Source organism: Talpa europaea (assembly GCF_964194135.1).
Source record: "Talpa europaea genome assembly, contig: HAP1_SCAFFOLD_293, whole genome shotgun sequence".
Taxonomy (NCBI): domain Eukaryota; kingdom Metazoa; phylum Chordata; class Mammalia; order Eulipotyphla; family Talpidae; genus Talpa; species Talpa europaea.
In genome coordinates this window covers 2,695-19,465 of record NW_028167838.1, presented here as the reverse complement: position 1 = coordinate 19,465, position 16,771 = coordinate 2,695, and the positions used below count along the sequence as shown (strand labels likewise).

Genomic DNA, 16,771 nt, shown 5'->3' with positions numbered 1-16,771 from the left:
GGTAGGAATTCCCCAGCTTTTCTACAGGCAAAAGGACGTAGAAAGGAAAAATGCTATTGGTTGTTTAAAGGAACGCCATATGCCTCAAATACCTCTACTTGTATCGTTCAATTCACCAGACACTCACGTAAGGCGGAACTTTCTCCAGTCTGCGGTGGGTTATAGGGACACTTGCTATCCCAATGACTGGATGAATTTTCTTGGCACAGACAGGATCTGAAGAAAGTACTGAGTCCAAGAATAGCTAGCTTATCAAAGTCCTTTCTAGTAGTTAACCAGCCTTTGCTGGCTTTATATAATACTTAGGCATCAGACAACGGCTACAATTCCATCATGGGTCAAGTAGTAATGCCTGTCAATAATACTAGAGATACGGTTTTAATTGCATAGTCTTTCAAGACCATGAGAAAACACTGAGAACCAGCTCTTTTCCTGAAGGCCCAGGTGCACTCTGCAGAGCACTGACTAAATGGCCTCCCCCCAAACAGTAAGCTTCAGCGAGAAATGCCCATATGCGTCCGACTCCCGTCCAGATCGCCAATATTCTTCTCGTGCCATCACTGAACGGAAAAGTCACACGTCTCCTAGATCTACAAACTCATCTTCTCGTTTGGCTAAATCTTCTTCATCTCCCAGAGCTTTCCAACCACTGATGGGCAAGACTGGCTTGGAGGAATGCCGCTGCAGAAACGCGAAAGGAAACAAAGAGGACAAGCGGGCAGAACTCCTCAGTACGGAGGGTGCCTCTGCCTGGAGGCCCTGCTGGATGTGGTGTCTCTCATTGATCTTCTCCTGTAAGCTTTGCACTTCCTCCATCATCTCCAAGAGTTTGCTCATGGTGGCCACTTGGCCTCCACCCAGGATTTGGGCTTCTGGAATCCAACGCAAGTAGCGCTGGGCCCACACTCTGATTTCTGGCCCCTCTATATGAGGCAGCAACAGGCCGTGGTAGTCGGAAGGCTTGCTGTGCCAGCTGTCATAGAACTCCCGGAAGTTGTCTTGCAGCTCCTCGGAAGAATTAATTAGTTTGCTGATTCTCTTGCCCAGAAGGTTTTTAATCAAATGGTCTGTTTCTTCTCTGAAAAAGCCTCTTTTAGGAGATGATTTAGACTGGGTGAGTGGCAAAGAAGGTTGTCGTTGATGCTATGGGAAAAAACACAAATAAAAATCTGTTTAGCCAGCAATTACAGTTGTTGTCATCAAAAAGGGGACATAATCCTGCTTCAGCAAGGGGTACAAGACACCAGAATCGCCAGGTGAACACCTCTGTTAACAAGCTGTAACATACAGGGAACACAGCACCTTCCCCCACCACCACACACACACACATTTTTAAATGACAGGCTTGTTGAGAAAAGGAGAAAAGGAGAGGCTCTTGCATAGTCACAGGCGGGCAGGAGAGCTGCCTGACAGGGGTTCTGTTTTATTCCATGATGCAAATGTGAGAAGCACACTCTGTAAGCTACGCGCACACGGAGCTGCATACAAAGCTGGGTTGTGACAAGACAGGGAGGCCCCTCATTCCTTTCATCGAGGCACCAAAGGGCACTAAGTACTTTTGAAGAACGAGTTTAAGACAGGCTGATGAGGCAGAGGATTTGGGGTGGTGCCTATTCACTTGCTGAAGAGAGAAATGTTTCTCCTTTGAGAAATCAGGGATGTTAGCATTGATGATAATCTGAAAACCTTTGAGGAGGCAGTTTCAACCACCTGAAGAGAATATCACGTTAATGAAATAATTTTTTAGGTTATTAGGAAACCAGAGGAAGCTTAAGCCTAAGTCATCAAGATTCCTTTAGACAGACAGGTGGGGAGAAAGGAATTTGATGACCTGGCTAAGTTGGCCAGAAGCTCCTGTCTGACAAGCTGCAGAGTAGAAAATGTAGGACTATTTACACTATTTTCATCCTCAGTAATTCTAGCTACAGTCAAATCAAGGTGTTATATTTTGAGGTACACTGTGAGAGGGGTGCAAAGATTGGTAAGGTGGCCAGAAAGTTACAAGGGATGAAGGTAAAAAATGTGAGGAGAAATGCTTTTATTCCTGAGGTGTCCATTTGAAAAAAGGATGATTTTATTTTGGGGCTAATCTTACAATCCTCAAACATATTTCTGCCAGTGGGCCTTCTTTGTTGAAAAAAAAAAAAAAAGGACTTTTTTTTTTTAATCATGAAAGGAATACTTCTGTATTACAGAATATGGGATAATGATAAAAATATAAAGAACGGAAAATCATCCACAATACTACACCCAGAGATGACCGGGACTTGTGACTTTACATCTGGGGACGGGAGAGTCGAAGGGCAGAAATCAATGAGTGACCTGCCTTCTTGGGAGGGAGGGGGCTGGAGAAGGCAGGTGGGACCTAACAGCCACTGAGATTTACCTGCAGGTTCTGCACTCAGTGCTTTATATCCATTAACTTACGCAATTCTCAAGGCCAGTATTACTGCTCCATTTACAAACAAGGAAACTAAGGCACAGAGGCTTAAATCTGCAGAGGCCTTAGCTACCAAGTGACAAAGTAGATACAGACACAGACACACACACAGACACATACACACACACACACACACACACACACACAGAGTCTGGCTCCAGAACCTGTGCTTGGAACAGTACCCTACTTGTTCTGGGAGCCCCTTCTCTCAATCTCCTAAGTAGAGGGTGTTCAAGATAGGCCATGTGGGAGGGATCCTTGCATAGTCATTCACAGAACAGCACTTCCTGCTGGTCAGCCACAGCTTCCTCCAAGGCCATGGGCACTGTTAACACAGGGCCCCGAGTCTGACACCTGGTCTTCCTTGTTGCCTCAGCCCCAAGACTGCTAGTCTGGCCTGAGATTCCCCAACCCTTTGATTCAAACATCTCTTACTGGTTAGCTCCTGAGCCTAGGTCTCTGCTCCAATCTGCAAGGAGAAGGGGCACTTAGAAAGCTGGGTGGGTTCTGTGATCTGAGCAGGGAGAGATGTGCGTGCAGCCACCAGGGGGCACAGTGCGCCAAAGGAAAACAGAACCTCTGGCCAGGCTGCTCAGGACCCCAGGGCAGTTCTGATCCAGCCACCAGTAAAGAGGTTGAGCCAGGAGGGGACCCTCTCACCCCAGGGCTCAGAACCCTTGAAAGGGCAAAGGGGCAGATCTAAGTAGTTCGGTAGCTGACAGCTGCGTGGCCGGCTCTGGCTCACCTAGGTGCCCAGACCTCTTTAAAAGAAGCACCTCCCACACCAGCTCCGGCAGGATCAGAGGTAAGGAGAAGGTGGCAATGGCTGGGGTCTGTCACCACTGCTCTCCCCTTTGTGGAGCCCGTCAGGAAGAAACTCCAGACAAGGAGACACGGCCAGAAAATACCCTGTGAGTCATGAATTATCCAGGGAACCCTGAGATTTTAATAATTAATAAAATCAGGAACAAATATCTGACAGAACACCCAAATCTGAGGCATTTGTGCCTTCCAGCACAGGTGAGTAAACGACAGCGACGGGCCAGGTGTGACGTGGTGCCTGTCTCCCTAAGCGCTGGGGCACAACCGTGCCTGTGTGCACTGTGGTCTCTGGCTGCTTCTACCTACGACAAAACAGTGGGCAAGCTGTGTCAGAGAAGCTATGCGGACTTTGACAGGAAAACTTGAGTTTATAGCTCATGAAGAAAAGTCTGGCTATTGGGTCTTGCTATTGGAGATAAGGAATGACAGGGGTAGACCCACGATTCCATGCAGCATCCTGAGGGACATTCAGCTAATAGCTGTGCTGGATCAGGTTAAAGGCAAAAATAAAGAATGTTCATGATTCCTGACAGTTGGCCCATCGCGAGTCTCGACTCTGCAGACTATTTCCAGAATTCACATCACTTTTACCCTTACATCCATGCGAGTCTCTGGGCATATGAAGGAGTGAGACATGTGGACATCTTACTTTGCAAGGCGTTCCTTTCTGCTGGCCTTTGTCCAGTTTTGGCTTTTCCACATAAAGAGGGTTTGTGAACAACATCTGGGCCTTGGGTTCAAACTGTACAGACCAATCCCACACGGCGAGCAGATTCAAGGGCTGGCTTTGTACATCCAGGCTGTCCCTGCCCTGCCAAAACAAGCAAAGTTCACGACAGCTTCCAGTGAGGGTGGAGGAAGCAAACACACACTCCTGAGAGACGGGCACCAGGAAGGGCACTCCTGCCCTGCGGGAGACGCCACCTCACTTTTAAAGGCTGCCTGTGAGCGGCTGTTCACAGTGGGAGAAAGCTTTGGGGGGAACAGGGAAGAAGGCCAGCAGGCCACACGGCACCATTTCGAGAGCACTACTATTTTCTTTTTTTCAATTTTACAATTCCTCACTTTTTCAACTGAGGAAACCGAGGCTCCCGAAACTGAAGTGAACTAACTGTCTGAGGTCATGAAGCCTGTGAGTGGCAGGTCAGGGATCCGGAACCAGGAAGCCCAGGCCCAATGCTTCTGATACACGGTGGGGTTTGGCACAGCTAGCTGAGCAAACCCTGAGGCCTGCAGAAGGCTGGTTGGAGCACTGGCTGTGGCTAGTTCAACCCCTGGAAGCAGGACCTAGAGGGGGACTAAAGTGGTTTAAGATGGCAAGACTGCTCATTCCGTTCACTTCAGAGCAATCCAGGCATCAGGCCTGGATTGGAATGGGAGAGAAGGCTGGCTGCTTTTCCAAAGGCCAGCTATTCATGTTGCTTAATCGCACCACTCCAATACTAACTGTCTGGCCTTGAGCAAGTTACTTATCCTCTTTGTGCCTCAGCATCTCAGAGTAACAAAAACACAAACCCCACATGGTGTGATGAAGAGTAAACATCAATATCTGGTCCCAGAGTCTACTCAGGTGATATTTACTCATGTCACCTACTCAGTCTACTCATGTCACATTTATTAAAATCTCATTGCACCTGCCTCATGAGATGGGGCTTCTTTACCGCACGGGCTCCTCAGGGGACTCTTACCACGTTAGTATCTTTTTGATGAGGCGAATTGAAGAAGAAGGTGCTAAAAATAGGTATGTATAGGCTATCCGATAAAACGGTCAGATAAGTCTCTGTGAATTCAAATGCTGGGGGATGCTGGTGCACCAGCTGCCAGACACAGTCTAAGAACAGCAGGAACACAGGAACCTGTGTGAAAACAACACACACGTCACTGGGCGTTACCAAGTTTGGGACAGCTACCACAAGAGCGGGAACCCCTTCAGAGAAGTATGTGCTTGGGAGACATGGTACTCCATCCCCTTCCAGGGGACAACTCTGTCCAAGTGAAATCACACTCTCGTGGCTCGTACTGGTGGTGCCTACTTGTGTGGAAAGTACTTCCAAGGTGAAATATGTAAAACTCCCACTGTTGAGCAGCATTCGCAGAGGAGCTGGGGGTGCACCTGCAATCGATTTTGATGACAGAGAACCCTCACTTTGAACCCTAAATAAGTGAAATATTATCTCCCCCCTAAAGAATTCCATTCTTCCGATTAGTAACATTATATTTTTAAAAACCTGCACTCACTTGTTTGGAATCTCAACAGCAGTCCCTCTCACATAATGAGAGCCCAAAAGAGAACGAGGACGGGTGAGAAAGGCAAAAGACATAAAAGAAAGTTTTTCATGTTTTTTTCACACATTTATTTTATTTAACCAATAGTCTCTTTTGTTAGGCCCCAGAGGCAAGCCCTGTATTAGTAGAGAATTTTCTAGGTGCTTTGTCTTCACAAATCACAAATGTCTCATCCTTCTTGAGTGACCAGTGACACTGTCAGGTAGGCAAGACAAGCCACAGGGCACGCTCTCCCTTATGGAGACCAGCCAAGGTGGCCCCAGCTCAGGAGAAAGCCATGACCTGACAATCTAGCTTTTGAGCCGAAGTCCAGGGCTCCGTCACTCATACCACAGACTAGACCACCCAATTTTCGTTCAAAACTTCACTGTTGCTGTTGAGATGCCAAGAAATATTTGTAAAGCAATGTTACTTTGCACTTCATTTTATGCTCAGTGCCATTAAGCAGAATGGAAACTATCTGAACCTCACCATGCAGTCGTGGAAGTGGACTCAGAACATCGGGGTGACTTCTCCAAGGCTGTGTGAACAGCAGGTCTTCTGTGGGACTCCTTCCCCATTCTCTGCTTTCCACACAGACAGGCACCACCAGTACTAACCACTCCTTCCCCATTATCAGTCCCCCTTTTCTGAAGATGCGGACGATCTCCAACTTACAATGGTTCAACTTATTTTTTTGACTTAGGGATGTGAAACGGATCCACATTAACTAGAAACTGTCACATTTTGACTTCTGCTCTTTTCCCAAACTAGCACAATGCAGTGAGATCCTCTCCCATGACGCTGGTCACTGACAGTGGGCTGCAGCTCCCGGTGATGATGTGATCACTAAGATAACAACTAATCTCTACAAACTGTTTCTCACTTTCAGTACAATATTCAATGAATTACACAAGATACTTAACAGTTTGTTATAAAACAGGCTCTGTGTCAGGATACTGCTCACGGTGTTTTGAGCATGTTTAAGGTAGGTGAGGGTAAGCCTACGAGGCTCAGTTGGTTAGGCGGACTCAATGTATTTTTACTATCAATGTACGAGGGATTTCTCAGGATGTAAGCCCATCGTAAGTGAAGGAAGATCTTCACACAAAATCACACTTCCTGACAGAGGATCAGCTCTCTGCCCATCATATTATTTGATTCCCATCAACCTTTCATATTATTTTCTGCCACTCCATGACTGAAGATGGTCATTTCCATTCAGCTCCTTGGGACACAGAGGAGGACAGACCAGGCCTGAAAGAAACCCCAGGCCTAGTGGGAGAGACCTGGGTCTCCCAGGAACATGTCAACCCCTGATGGACAAAAGCCATGGCTCTCGACTCCCACAATATGTTGTGTTAAGCTGTTCTGCCCACAGACAAACAGGTTTAACGTCTAGAGAAGGAAAACCACGAGTCACGCCACTAGCATACGTCAGCACTGTGGGTGATTTAATTAAAGAAAGCTCACCCGGTTTTCATTATTCCTTCCACAACCATTAATCATTCAGCCAAAGGAGTTTGTACAGCCGTATTCGTGACAAGCATGCCACAATTTAGGGGGGCCTCATTTTCAGTAACTGAACTATTGACACAATGCTGTCTCCAGTGCTTGAATTCAAGGCAAGTGGGAAAGCCAGGGGCAATTCCTATCACCGGAAAGCAGGAGAGGCTGTGTGCACACCACACACACTCACAATTTATGCCCTGGGGAAGGACAGTGAGAACATAACTCTAGGCTTTATCTTGAATGAGTTTACATGCAAGGGAGATTAGCGTGCATCTTGAAAATGTGCTTTTTTTGGCGAAGACTAACTTAGCAGAAATTCTAGGAGTCTCTCTCCTAAGTTAATTTTTATTTAAGTCACAAATCCCTCCTACTGCCACCATAAAATATATATATACCCTTGGTGCACAAATTTAGAAGAGAACATTCTCAACTCGTTTGTTAATATCCCTTTTCTCTGGGAAGGGTTCCATTGCTTAACACATTCAGAGTCCTCAAGCAGTGAGCTGACCACCTCAGGAAGCTGACTGCTTCCTGAGGAGCCAGGATGGAGAGTACTTTGCAAGCCCTATATCTGAAGACAGGCATGGAGTGGGGGATTCTTCCCATGGCTGAAAACAGTCACTTACCTCCTCTTTGTCACTCTGACGCAGATGGTTGCAGCGATCCAGGAAACAGTGCCCGCCCATGATCCACTCCTTCTGGATGAGGCTCTGGAAGCCGACCCTGGTTCTGCAGTGGGGATCCATCATCACTTGCACCAGAGAGGAGAGTAGGCAGCAGAGGTCGGACGCGGTCTCCTCTAGAAGGGGCCCCAGCAGCAATGCAAAGAGAAAGGAGGGTTTGAAGTGTTAAAAGCAGCAGAGCACACTCACACTCACACAGTAAATAGTAGGGTGTCACTCACTGTCAGTTCTAACTCCCTAAAGTCAGAGCCACTGGGAGAAACAGGTGATGCTTTCAGACTGAGCCAAAGTGCTTCTAGCCGGTCTAGCACAGGTTCTTGCGGAAGTGCTACTAACCGTGGATTTGCTCACTACATGAATAAACACAGCACAACAGATGCGCTGCCAGCATGTGGATGTCCAATGTGCCACACGATAAGAGCAGAGTCACACATAGCACAGTGCCCCTCTACGCTATGCAGACCAAGTCCAAAACTTGTTCTTTTGGCCAGCATGTCAAAGTCACCATCACTGAACTCACTGTTCTGGACTCAGCTGCTTCTCAGACCCGCCCCACAGCTCCTTTCCCCCACCCCCAGCTCTTCCACTCCCTCTGGAGAAGTTTAATACTCTGGAGTGCACCAAAATGCTCTAGTTCTCAGCTCTGCACCTCTGGCAATTTCTGCCTAGGGAGCACAGATGTGGCTGCTTCTCCCTGCCTGGCCAAGAGGAGAAGCTCTCTGGGGGGCACTGTAGTGGCCCCTGGAGAGCACTGCGTGAATCCCACAGCATGAAAATTCCACTCACATGCCTGCTTGACCTTTGTGACTGAGAGCAGATGAAAATGCATGTCTACATTCATGCACTGGTGCTGCTTTTAAGAGCCTAAAAGTCAGAATCTACATCTGTGGTTTCTTCTTTACAAAAAGAAGTGTAATTCAAATTGCTTTCCAAAATGTCCATGAGGATGCTGCTGCTGGTATCACCAGGCTTAGGAAGCCAGCACACACTGAGGTAGGGAAGTGTTTCCACTGTCAATGCTCTCATTCTGACCCTGGAGCCATGAAGCACGATGGGTCCAGGCTTACACTCGTGCTCCTTTTTCTCCTCCATGAAACAACACTAAACTATGGAACAAGAGTTTAACAGAAATAAGTATTTTGTTTTTGTCTTTCCATGCTATCATTTTCAAATCAAGTTTCAGATTTATTTATTTATACAAGAACCGGAGTACAGGCCAGATGCGCAGGAGGGTGATAGGATCCACCAGAGACAGAGCGGGGAACAGAACAGGCACACTGATGAAATACACTGCTGAGGGGAGCAGTGAGCGCGGCAGGAGAGGTCTGCTGCACCATGTGGGATTCTTGCCGGCTGGCCGGGATCAAACCCATGCTGCAGAGGCTGCGGACAGCTTCACAGCATGGAGCTCAACCGCCTGCACCACCAGGGAGGCCCAAATCAAGTTCATTTCTAAAAGAATCTTCCTTTGTGCACCTGAAGGGTGTTAACAGTATACCTGTGGGCACTAAGAAGAGGGCTACAAAATGAGATTTTAGACTAGAGACAACTCAGGAGCTCATCTCAGAGCAGAGACATCTCAGTCACATCTGCCAAAGACTCAAATTTCATAGCAGGCAACTCTTCCCTGGCCTGGGTAAGTCACTGCTCACACGAACAGTGCTTTCCCTCCTTCTTTTCACCAGTACTCAGGACTCCAGTCTGTCTTAATCTTTTCAATAAGATGTTTAAGGCAATTGACTTATTTGTCTGTAAATTTCTAGAAGGCGTAAGTATAGAGCTCTGAACACAGTAGGTGCTCAATAAATGTATTCAAATCTAAGTCAAAAAGCCAACATCAGATGGTATGAAAGCCACAGGCGGCACATTTTTCACCTGCCTGCTAAAGCTAAATCTCAGCAGTCATGGGGAGCATTAGAGAATGAAAAAAGCGTGGGGCTATGTATGAAAGCATGAGGCGATCTACTTAATCTGAAGTAGAGGGTTACAAGAAACTTAAGATAGTCTAAAGAAAGAGCAAACAGTATTTTAGCTCAGATCTAACCGAGTCCAGCAGCAACCTTTGTTGCCAGGCGCTTTATCCTTGCTCTTTACACATTCTTGTCAGTTCATGTCCTGTTCGCCTGGGCAGCAGGTTAAGCCCAGTAAGGAAAAGGAAATCATAGCCCACATGGTTTCTGTGGCAACAGCTCAAGGTTGTCAAACACAAAGAAAAGTAACAATTAAACCATCCTTGAGTTTCTTTCTATAAAAGGAATTACCAAAAAATTTTAACTTTAACCAAGTTGAGTTAAGAAAAAAAAAATCTAAACATTAAGAAATGGAAGCTTTAGTAAAGACACCAAACAATTCCTTCTTGGGCTGCAAATAGGTCTGCCAAGTTTCAAGGGAAAGAATTTATTTTTAAACTGTAACAATGAAATTCAAAGCAAAGGATTCCAAGATTGGGGTAGAAAAGAAAAGCATGGATTTTCATACTTGCTTGCTCCCTCAACAGGACGAGTTCAGTTACACAGAGCTGTACATACAGAAATGTAATGTCAAGTGCAGAAAGTGGAAACCACTTTTTGTGCTTCAAATATATTACCTAAAAGAAGAATGTTCACGTTTTGTGCTTCTAGACATTCTGTAACCTCTATTGCTTTTTTCAGGCAGCGTCTAAATCAGAGAGATGAGAAAAAGGAGCATTAGTTCTTGAGTTTGGTAGCATGAACATCAAGAAATTTAGACTTAGTCTGACTAGGTTTTCAGTTTTCATTCTCATTTATTCTTTTTCACACTAAAATCTTCTAGAAAAGAAGTAATTACCATTTGCACCATTTGGCTACTGGAAGATACTCATCTGCCTATTAAGCATTTAAAATATTTACAAGGGGACCCCAACATTGATGTAAAAATGCCCATTCCTAGAGATTCTTAGTGAGAATTCACACCTGAGTCTGCTGGTGAGTTCTAGTAAGACATGTTTAAACCTCAAGATTGTGCAACCTGTCCACATGGATTAACCCCAGGTAGGTCCCCCACCAAACATATCAATGTGGCTGAAAAGACCCAATATGCCCAGAACCGCATCCCCTACCCCTATGCAATTTCCCCTTGAGACTATTGCCATTACTTGCAGGGTGGACTTTCCCCTACTTTATCAGGGGTTTACCAATGCTACTCTCTGCCTATAGTGGTGCCTCTTCCCATTTCTGCCTGGCTGGGGACCCTCAACTTTGCCCACCACACAGAGAGAAGAGCTCTTTTTATCACAGAGAAGGGCTCTTGGCAAGCATTCAATTAACGGGACAAGCGACCAGCTCTTCAAAACCTTCTGGGGACCGGTGTTTGGAGGGCCAAGGTCCCGTCCACGGCACTCACTGGCAGGGCTGAGAGGGGATGCATGCTGGGTCAGAGGAGACGTCTTCCCGTTCCTCCAACTCTCTCACCCCTTGCCTCCCCTGGCCTTCCCCTTTAGTTAGTGATAACAGAGAGGAGTCTCCCTAAATAGAAAGTAGGGAAGGGAACAGAATTCTGTTCTTTGGAAATCTCAACCCAATTCCAAAACCCAAGATGACTAATTGACATTAATCATGATTTTTAAAAAATGCTCCATAGGTAATACACATACAAGATACAGAATTCTTCAAATGATGGAAGAAAGCCAGAACCCCACCCCTGCCCAATCCCCAGTTCCCTCCCTAGAGGCCAGCCCAGATGCCTGGGTTAGAATGCCGGGTTGTCAGGTCCCATTTTCTGCAGCCCTGTGGTGCCTTGTCTATAGCCTAGAAAGTCGGTCTCTTTGTGAACAGGTAGCAGGTCTGTAAATTCTGATCAAATGTGCACAGGAATAATAACAACCATAAAATCCAGCTGGGCCTTGAATAGACTATGTGATCTAAGAGTATTTAACTATGAAACATAAAACAGCTAAGTATTTGTCAATTTACTATAAAATTCATGAGCAAAACAATGGTTAGAAATACCTGATTATATCAAGCCAATTGCTACTTTCCAACAGAGAAAACCACTTTATATCTGTGTCCCAAAATTCGGTACTATTGTCTGAAACAAGAAGAAAGAGAAAAGAAATCAGGTCATTCTCCACTGACATGCCTGCCACAGACAAACTGTGATTCATCCCAGCCATTCACGCCAACAGCCTTAGACTTAAACTGGGACTCCGAGCACTCTCCGTTTTAAAGGGCATTTCAAAACTTCAGCTGAAATGGTTTTTGAACTTAAATGCCTGGGAGGGTGTGGCAGTCAGAAACAGATCTGTATCACTCAAATGAAAAATGCTCTACAACATGCATACAAAACTAAGGTCGATAACGCAAGGAGAGAGAGTAACATGCCTGAGGCAGGGAGAGCTGACATGCAGGCTGCCATTCCTAGAAAGGAAAATGCAACAGAACATGTTCTGATGTCACAGACCTGAGGGGAAGGTTGGCTTCCTTTGGAGTCCTACCTACATAAATACATTTGTCTTGCCCACCTCTACACAACGCCCCCAACCCACATTCTGCATTTTATAGAGATCTAATGCATTTCACTGTTGGCTGAATGAATGAATGATTTTTTTTTTAAATGAGGAGTGTACCATGGGAATCTTGAATTTTATACCTTGTATTTTCTTTTCATTTTTTTAAAGATTTATTTATTTTTTATTTTATTTATACAAGCACTGGGTACAGTCAGAAGCGCGGGAGGGTGAGAGAATTCACCAGAGCCAGAGCAGGGAGCAGAGCAGGCAGAAGGACCGAAGCACACTGCTGAGGGGAGCAGCGGGCGGCTGGAGAGGTCTGCGCACCATGTGGGACCCTCCTCTGGTGGCCGCTGGGGAGCAGCCAGGGATCGAACCGGCGCTGTAGAGGCTGTGGGCAGCGCCGCAACCCAGAGCTCAACCGCTGCGCCACCGGGGAGGCCCGAATGAATGATTCTTAAATAAATTATTCTTTGCAAGCCAGAGTCCAAGTTTGGAAAGGTTACCTGTAAGTGTGACAAATCTCAGAGGGTTAAAGAGTGGTTCAAGAATAGGGACCTCACTGGTGGCCTAAGGGTTAAGTCTTGGCACTATCACCGCTATAGCCTGGGTTTGCTCCCCGGCCAGGGAGCTACCCACATACAACGCAGCAGACCTCTCCAATCTCGCCCGCTGCGCCCCTCAGCAGTGTATTTCACTAGATTTGCCTGTTCTGCTCCCCATTCTGTCTCTGGTGGATCTTTTCAACCCCACCCCCAACAACTCTGGCCTGCATCCCAATTCTTCAACATAAAAAATTTTTTAAAAAATGAAAAAGGGGGCCTCCCCGGTGGCGAAGTGGTTGAGTGCTGGCTTGCGAAGCTGCCCGCAGCCTCTGCAGTGCGGTTCGATCCCTGGCCACCGGGTGAGGGTTCCACGTGGCGCGCAGACCTCTCCTGCCGCCCGCTGCTCCCCTCAGCAGTGTACTTCGTCCATCTGCCTGCTCTGCTCCCCGCTCTGGTGAATTCTCTCACCCTCCTGCACTTCTGACTGTATGCAGTGCTTGTATAAATAAATAAATAAATCTTAAAAAAAAAATAAAATTCTAAAAAAAAAAAGAGAAAGGAAAAAGGAAAAGTGGTCTATAAAAGTAATTTAAAAAAATGAAGAGAGTTAATAGGTGATTGGGCCTGATCAAATATGAGTCGAGTTCTAAACTGTTCAGAGCGGACAGCTTGGGCAGGGGCATGGGGTGGACGGGACAGCAGGGATGGCATACTTCATTTTCCACTTTCTACATTTCCGATTAATTGAAAATTTTTACATTGCAAAAAATATATATATGTACTCAATGAGAAGGAAAATGAAAGTAAAATGTTTTCAGTTGGGGGAAAAAGTTCCCTCAGTAAGCCACTGAGGAAAACAAGCAGATCATCACTTTATATGTCACTGCAAGGGAATTGCTAAATACAGGTATTGCATGCCCATAGCTTTTTCCTTTAATGAAAAATTTTCCCCTACAACTTTTTTTTTTTTTTAAGGATTTATTTATTTATTTATACAAGCACTGGGTACAGTCAGAAGTACGGGAGGGTGAGAATTCACCAGAGTCAGAGCGGGGAGCAGAGCAGGCAGAAGGACCGAAGTACACTGCTGAGGGGAGCAGCGGGCGGCAGGAGAGGTCTGCACGCCATGTGGGACCCTCCTCTGGTGGCCGGGGAGCAGCCGGGGATTGAACCGGCGCTGCAGAGGCTGCGGGCAGCTTCACAACCCAGCGCTCAACCGCTGCGCCACCAGGAGAGGCCCCCTACAACTTTTAAAGGGAGATGCCGCAATGCTCACCACTGAACATCTGGGGTCTGGGGAAGAAGAAGAGGAGCAGCAGTGAGAAGGAGCAGTGGGGCTAAAGCTTGGAGAAAAATGGAAGGAGAGGAGCAATGGCAGCCACCCCTTGGCTACCGGTCCTCCATGGCACTGACCCTGCCAGTGTAAGACTCCAACTACTAGCACAAGGAGCCCACGGAAACTGTCACCTGATCCGCGTGGCATGTCTTTCCCCATTTGACAGAAAACTTTTGCTCAGCATTCTTCTCACCTATCAGAAAGAGCTGTTTAAATTTCGAGTATGCAGTCTGGATTTCCTGCAGGGATAGGAAATTGCTTGATAGGTCTTCAGTTTTAACAATTTCATAGGGTGGCCTGTGAATGGTCTTGTAAATTCTAGGTATCAAAAAGAAACGAGAGTAGAATCATACACACAAATTAGAAATAGCTGGTTTTCCTGAGCACTGATTGTATGCCAAGGTCTGCGTGAAGAGCTCTGCGGGCATCCTCCCAGTAACCCTCATCACCGAGGCAGCTGCTCCATGACTGCCACCTCCAGGCAACGGAGATGGAGGTGGAGGTGGAGCTGCACAGAGCGAACCACCTGGCCCAAGACTGTGACGTTTGCACACTGAGAGAGCCAGCCAAAGCAGTTCTGAGCCAAGACAACTGAATTTCAAAGCCTAAATCCTCCTTTGCTTTTAATTCATGCACTTTGGGTTAACTTTAAAAAAAAAAAAAACTTTAAAAAAATCCTTAAATAAGCAAAAAAGTAGAAAAGAAGAGCATAGCATACAGACAATGATCTGGATTTGACAAGTGTTTACATTACCAACAGAATGCTTCTCCCTAAATTACTTCAATGACAGCTCGAAAAACAACACAGCTGACACTTGTAATGATCAGGTTATGCTGACTCCTGTCAGAGCAATTAAAATCGACCACTCTAAACTGTATCCCTGAAGCCCTAAGCTACCAGTGATAAACAAATGAATGGACTACTAAGAGCTGTGCCCCGCTTCTAAGAAAACAAGAACTAACCAATAACAAAATGTAGAGTAGTACTGACCCATCCAAGAAGCTCTTTTGGATTTGTAGAACACCATCATCCTGTTCTTTGGGCAATGCTGACATTTTCAAAAGGGCACATCCATTGTGGCAGGACCAACACCATATCTGCAGAGGGGAATAAAGATTTTCCAGACATGACATGCACAAGCCAACAGGACTGGTATGCTTAGCATTTAAATTCACACAGGAAATTTATAACATTAGCACAAAATGGCTAGGATAGACTCAATTTGTTGAGCCAAGAAGTGGTTTCCACCTCACAATGGAAAATACTGATTTAGCCTTTAAAAAAAAAATCCAGGTCTAGGTTAACAGACTCAGACTGGCTTATGGTCTAACATTCACCTTTAACTTGGCTTTAGTACCTGAAAGCTAGATGGTGACATTATCAGGACAGCAGCCCTTAATGGAGCACACTTCCGTTGGATGTCTCATATGAGCTTGCTTTTTCTTTCTCAGTGACACCAGTACTTGCAGGATTTTATCCCCATTAGCAGCAAGCCACTGAGGCTCAGCAAGGCTGGGTAACTTGCACCGACAAAAGAGGAACAGGTCCCATCTGTGGGAGTGCGCACTGGGAAGGCCAGCAAGGAGGCTCTTCCACAGACACCAACAAGGGACTCAACCGGGCAGGTAGCACACTGGGTTGGGAGAGGACACAAGGACAGCTAAGCTACTGAGTCTCTCAGCAAGGTGTCCATATCCTCAAAGGGAAATCAGTTTACAGGTGTTATAAGGCAGTGTGCAGTCAATGGCAGAAGAGAATTTCAAGGAACAACAAAAGGAGGACAGAAGTGGAAGAAATATAAATTACCATAAGTGACAAGTTCATGTGCTTAGGAGTTTTTTTACATACAGTGGGAGCTTTTTGTTTACTGTTTTGCAAGAACAAAAGGCAATTCCAACTGAGGCAATACTTGGGGCATAATAATCTCTAGCACAGCATGAACTGGTGGAGCAGGAAAGGCTGGCTGGGACAGGTGAGTATGCTTGTGTACTCTGGGCTCCACATAAAGACCTGGCCAGCGGTCTGAGAGTGGCTGCCCTTGTTCTGCAGGCCTAGCCATCGGTCTGGGCTCAAAGGTCAAGCTGGGGAACAAAATTACAAAATGGCCTTTTGTAACTGAGTTGCCCAGAGGGGGCGCCTCTTTGCCGTGCGTCTGCTATGTACGCTATACAGAGGCCTCTGGGCCCAGAGGTTAGAAACGAGCACACAAGCCGGCATGCGACACTGGGTACTGCACTCAGGAAGTCAGAAAGAAGAACTGGTTGGGGTCTCAGGGGAAAGGTGGAATCAGTGTTGGGTATGCAGCGTTATCTCGTGTCAACAGGACATGTGTGGAGATATTCAGGAGGCACCTCCAACCAGGGTTTTGGGATTAGGTGAAGGAGGCAGGACTTAGCTTTGGACATGAGAGCTGATGGAGAAGAGAGAATAAATCCAGCAGGGAGCGAGGACTGAGGACCACAGAACTGCTTTAGGAACTGCCCCAAAGAACACTCCCTTCTCACGCCCAGGCTGTATACTTGACTTCTGTGAGATTCACGAGGAGGCAAAGTGCTAGCACACGGAGACAAATCCACAGGCCCCTTGCTGCCTCAGTCCCTTTCCCAACACTGCGCTAAACAATGTGCAGAAAGCACCAGTCTCGAGCCCTGAGCCAAAGGCATCAGTGTCTGGATGCCCGCGCACTCCTGCTCCTGAGC

At 46.5% G+C, this 16,771-nt stretch overlaps 1 protein-coding gene across 1 annotated transcript; it reads right to left on the bottom strand.

Annotated features, from left to right (window-relative positions):
• Positions 1-573: 573 nt before the first annotated feature.
• On the bottom strand, positions 574-15,169 carry LOC311188128 (myotubularin-related protein 12-like; the record flags this gene model as incomplete). The annotated part of the gene is made up of 8 exons (XM_084259882.1): positions 574-1,143; positions 3,912-4,073; positions 4,951-5,118; positions 7,666-7,838; positions 10,310-10,380; positions 11,691-11,769; positions 14,265-14,389; positions 15,063-15,169. Coding segments are annotated over 8 exons (1,455 nt in total), but the record flags the coding sequence as incomplete, so codon positions are not given.
• Between the last annotated feature and the right edge of the window lie 1,602 nt (positions 15,170-16,771).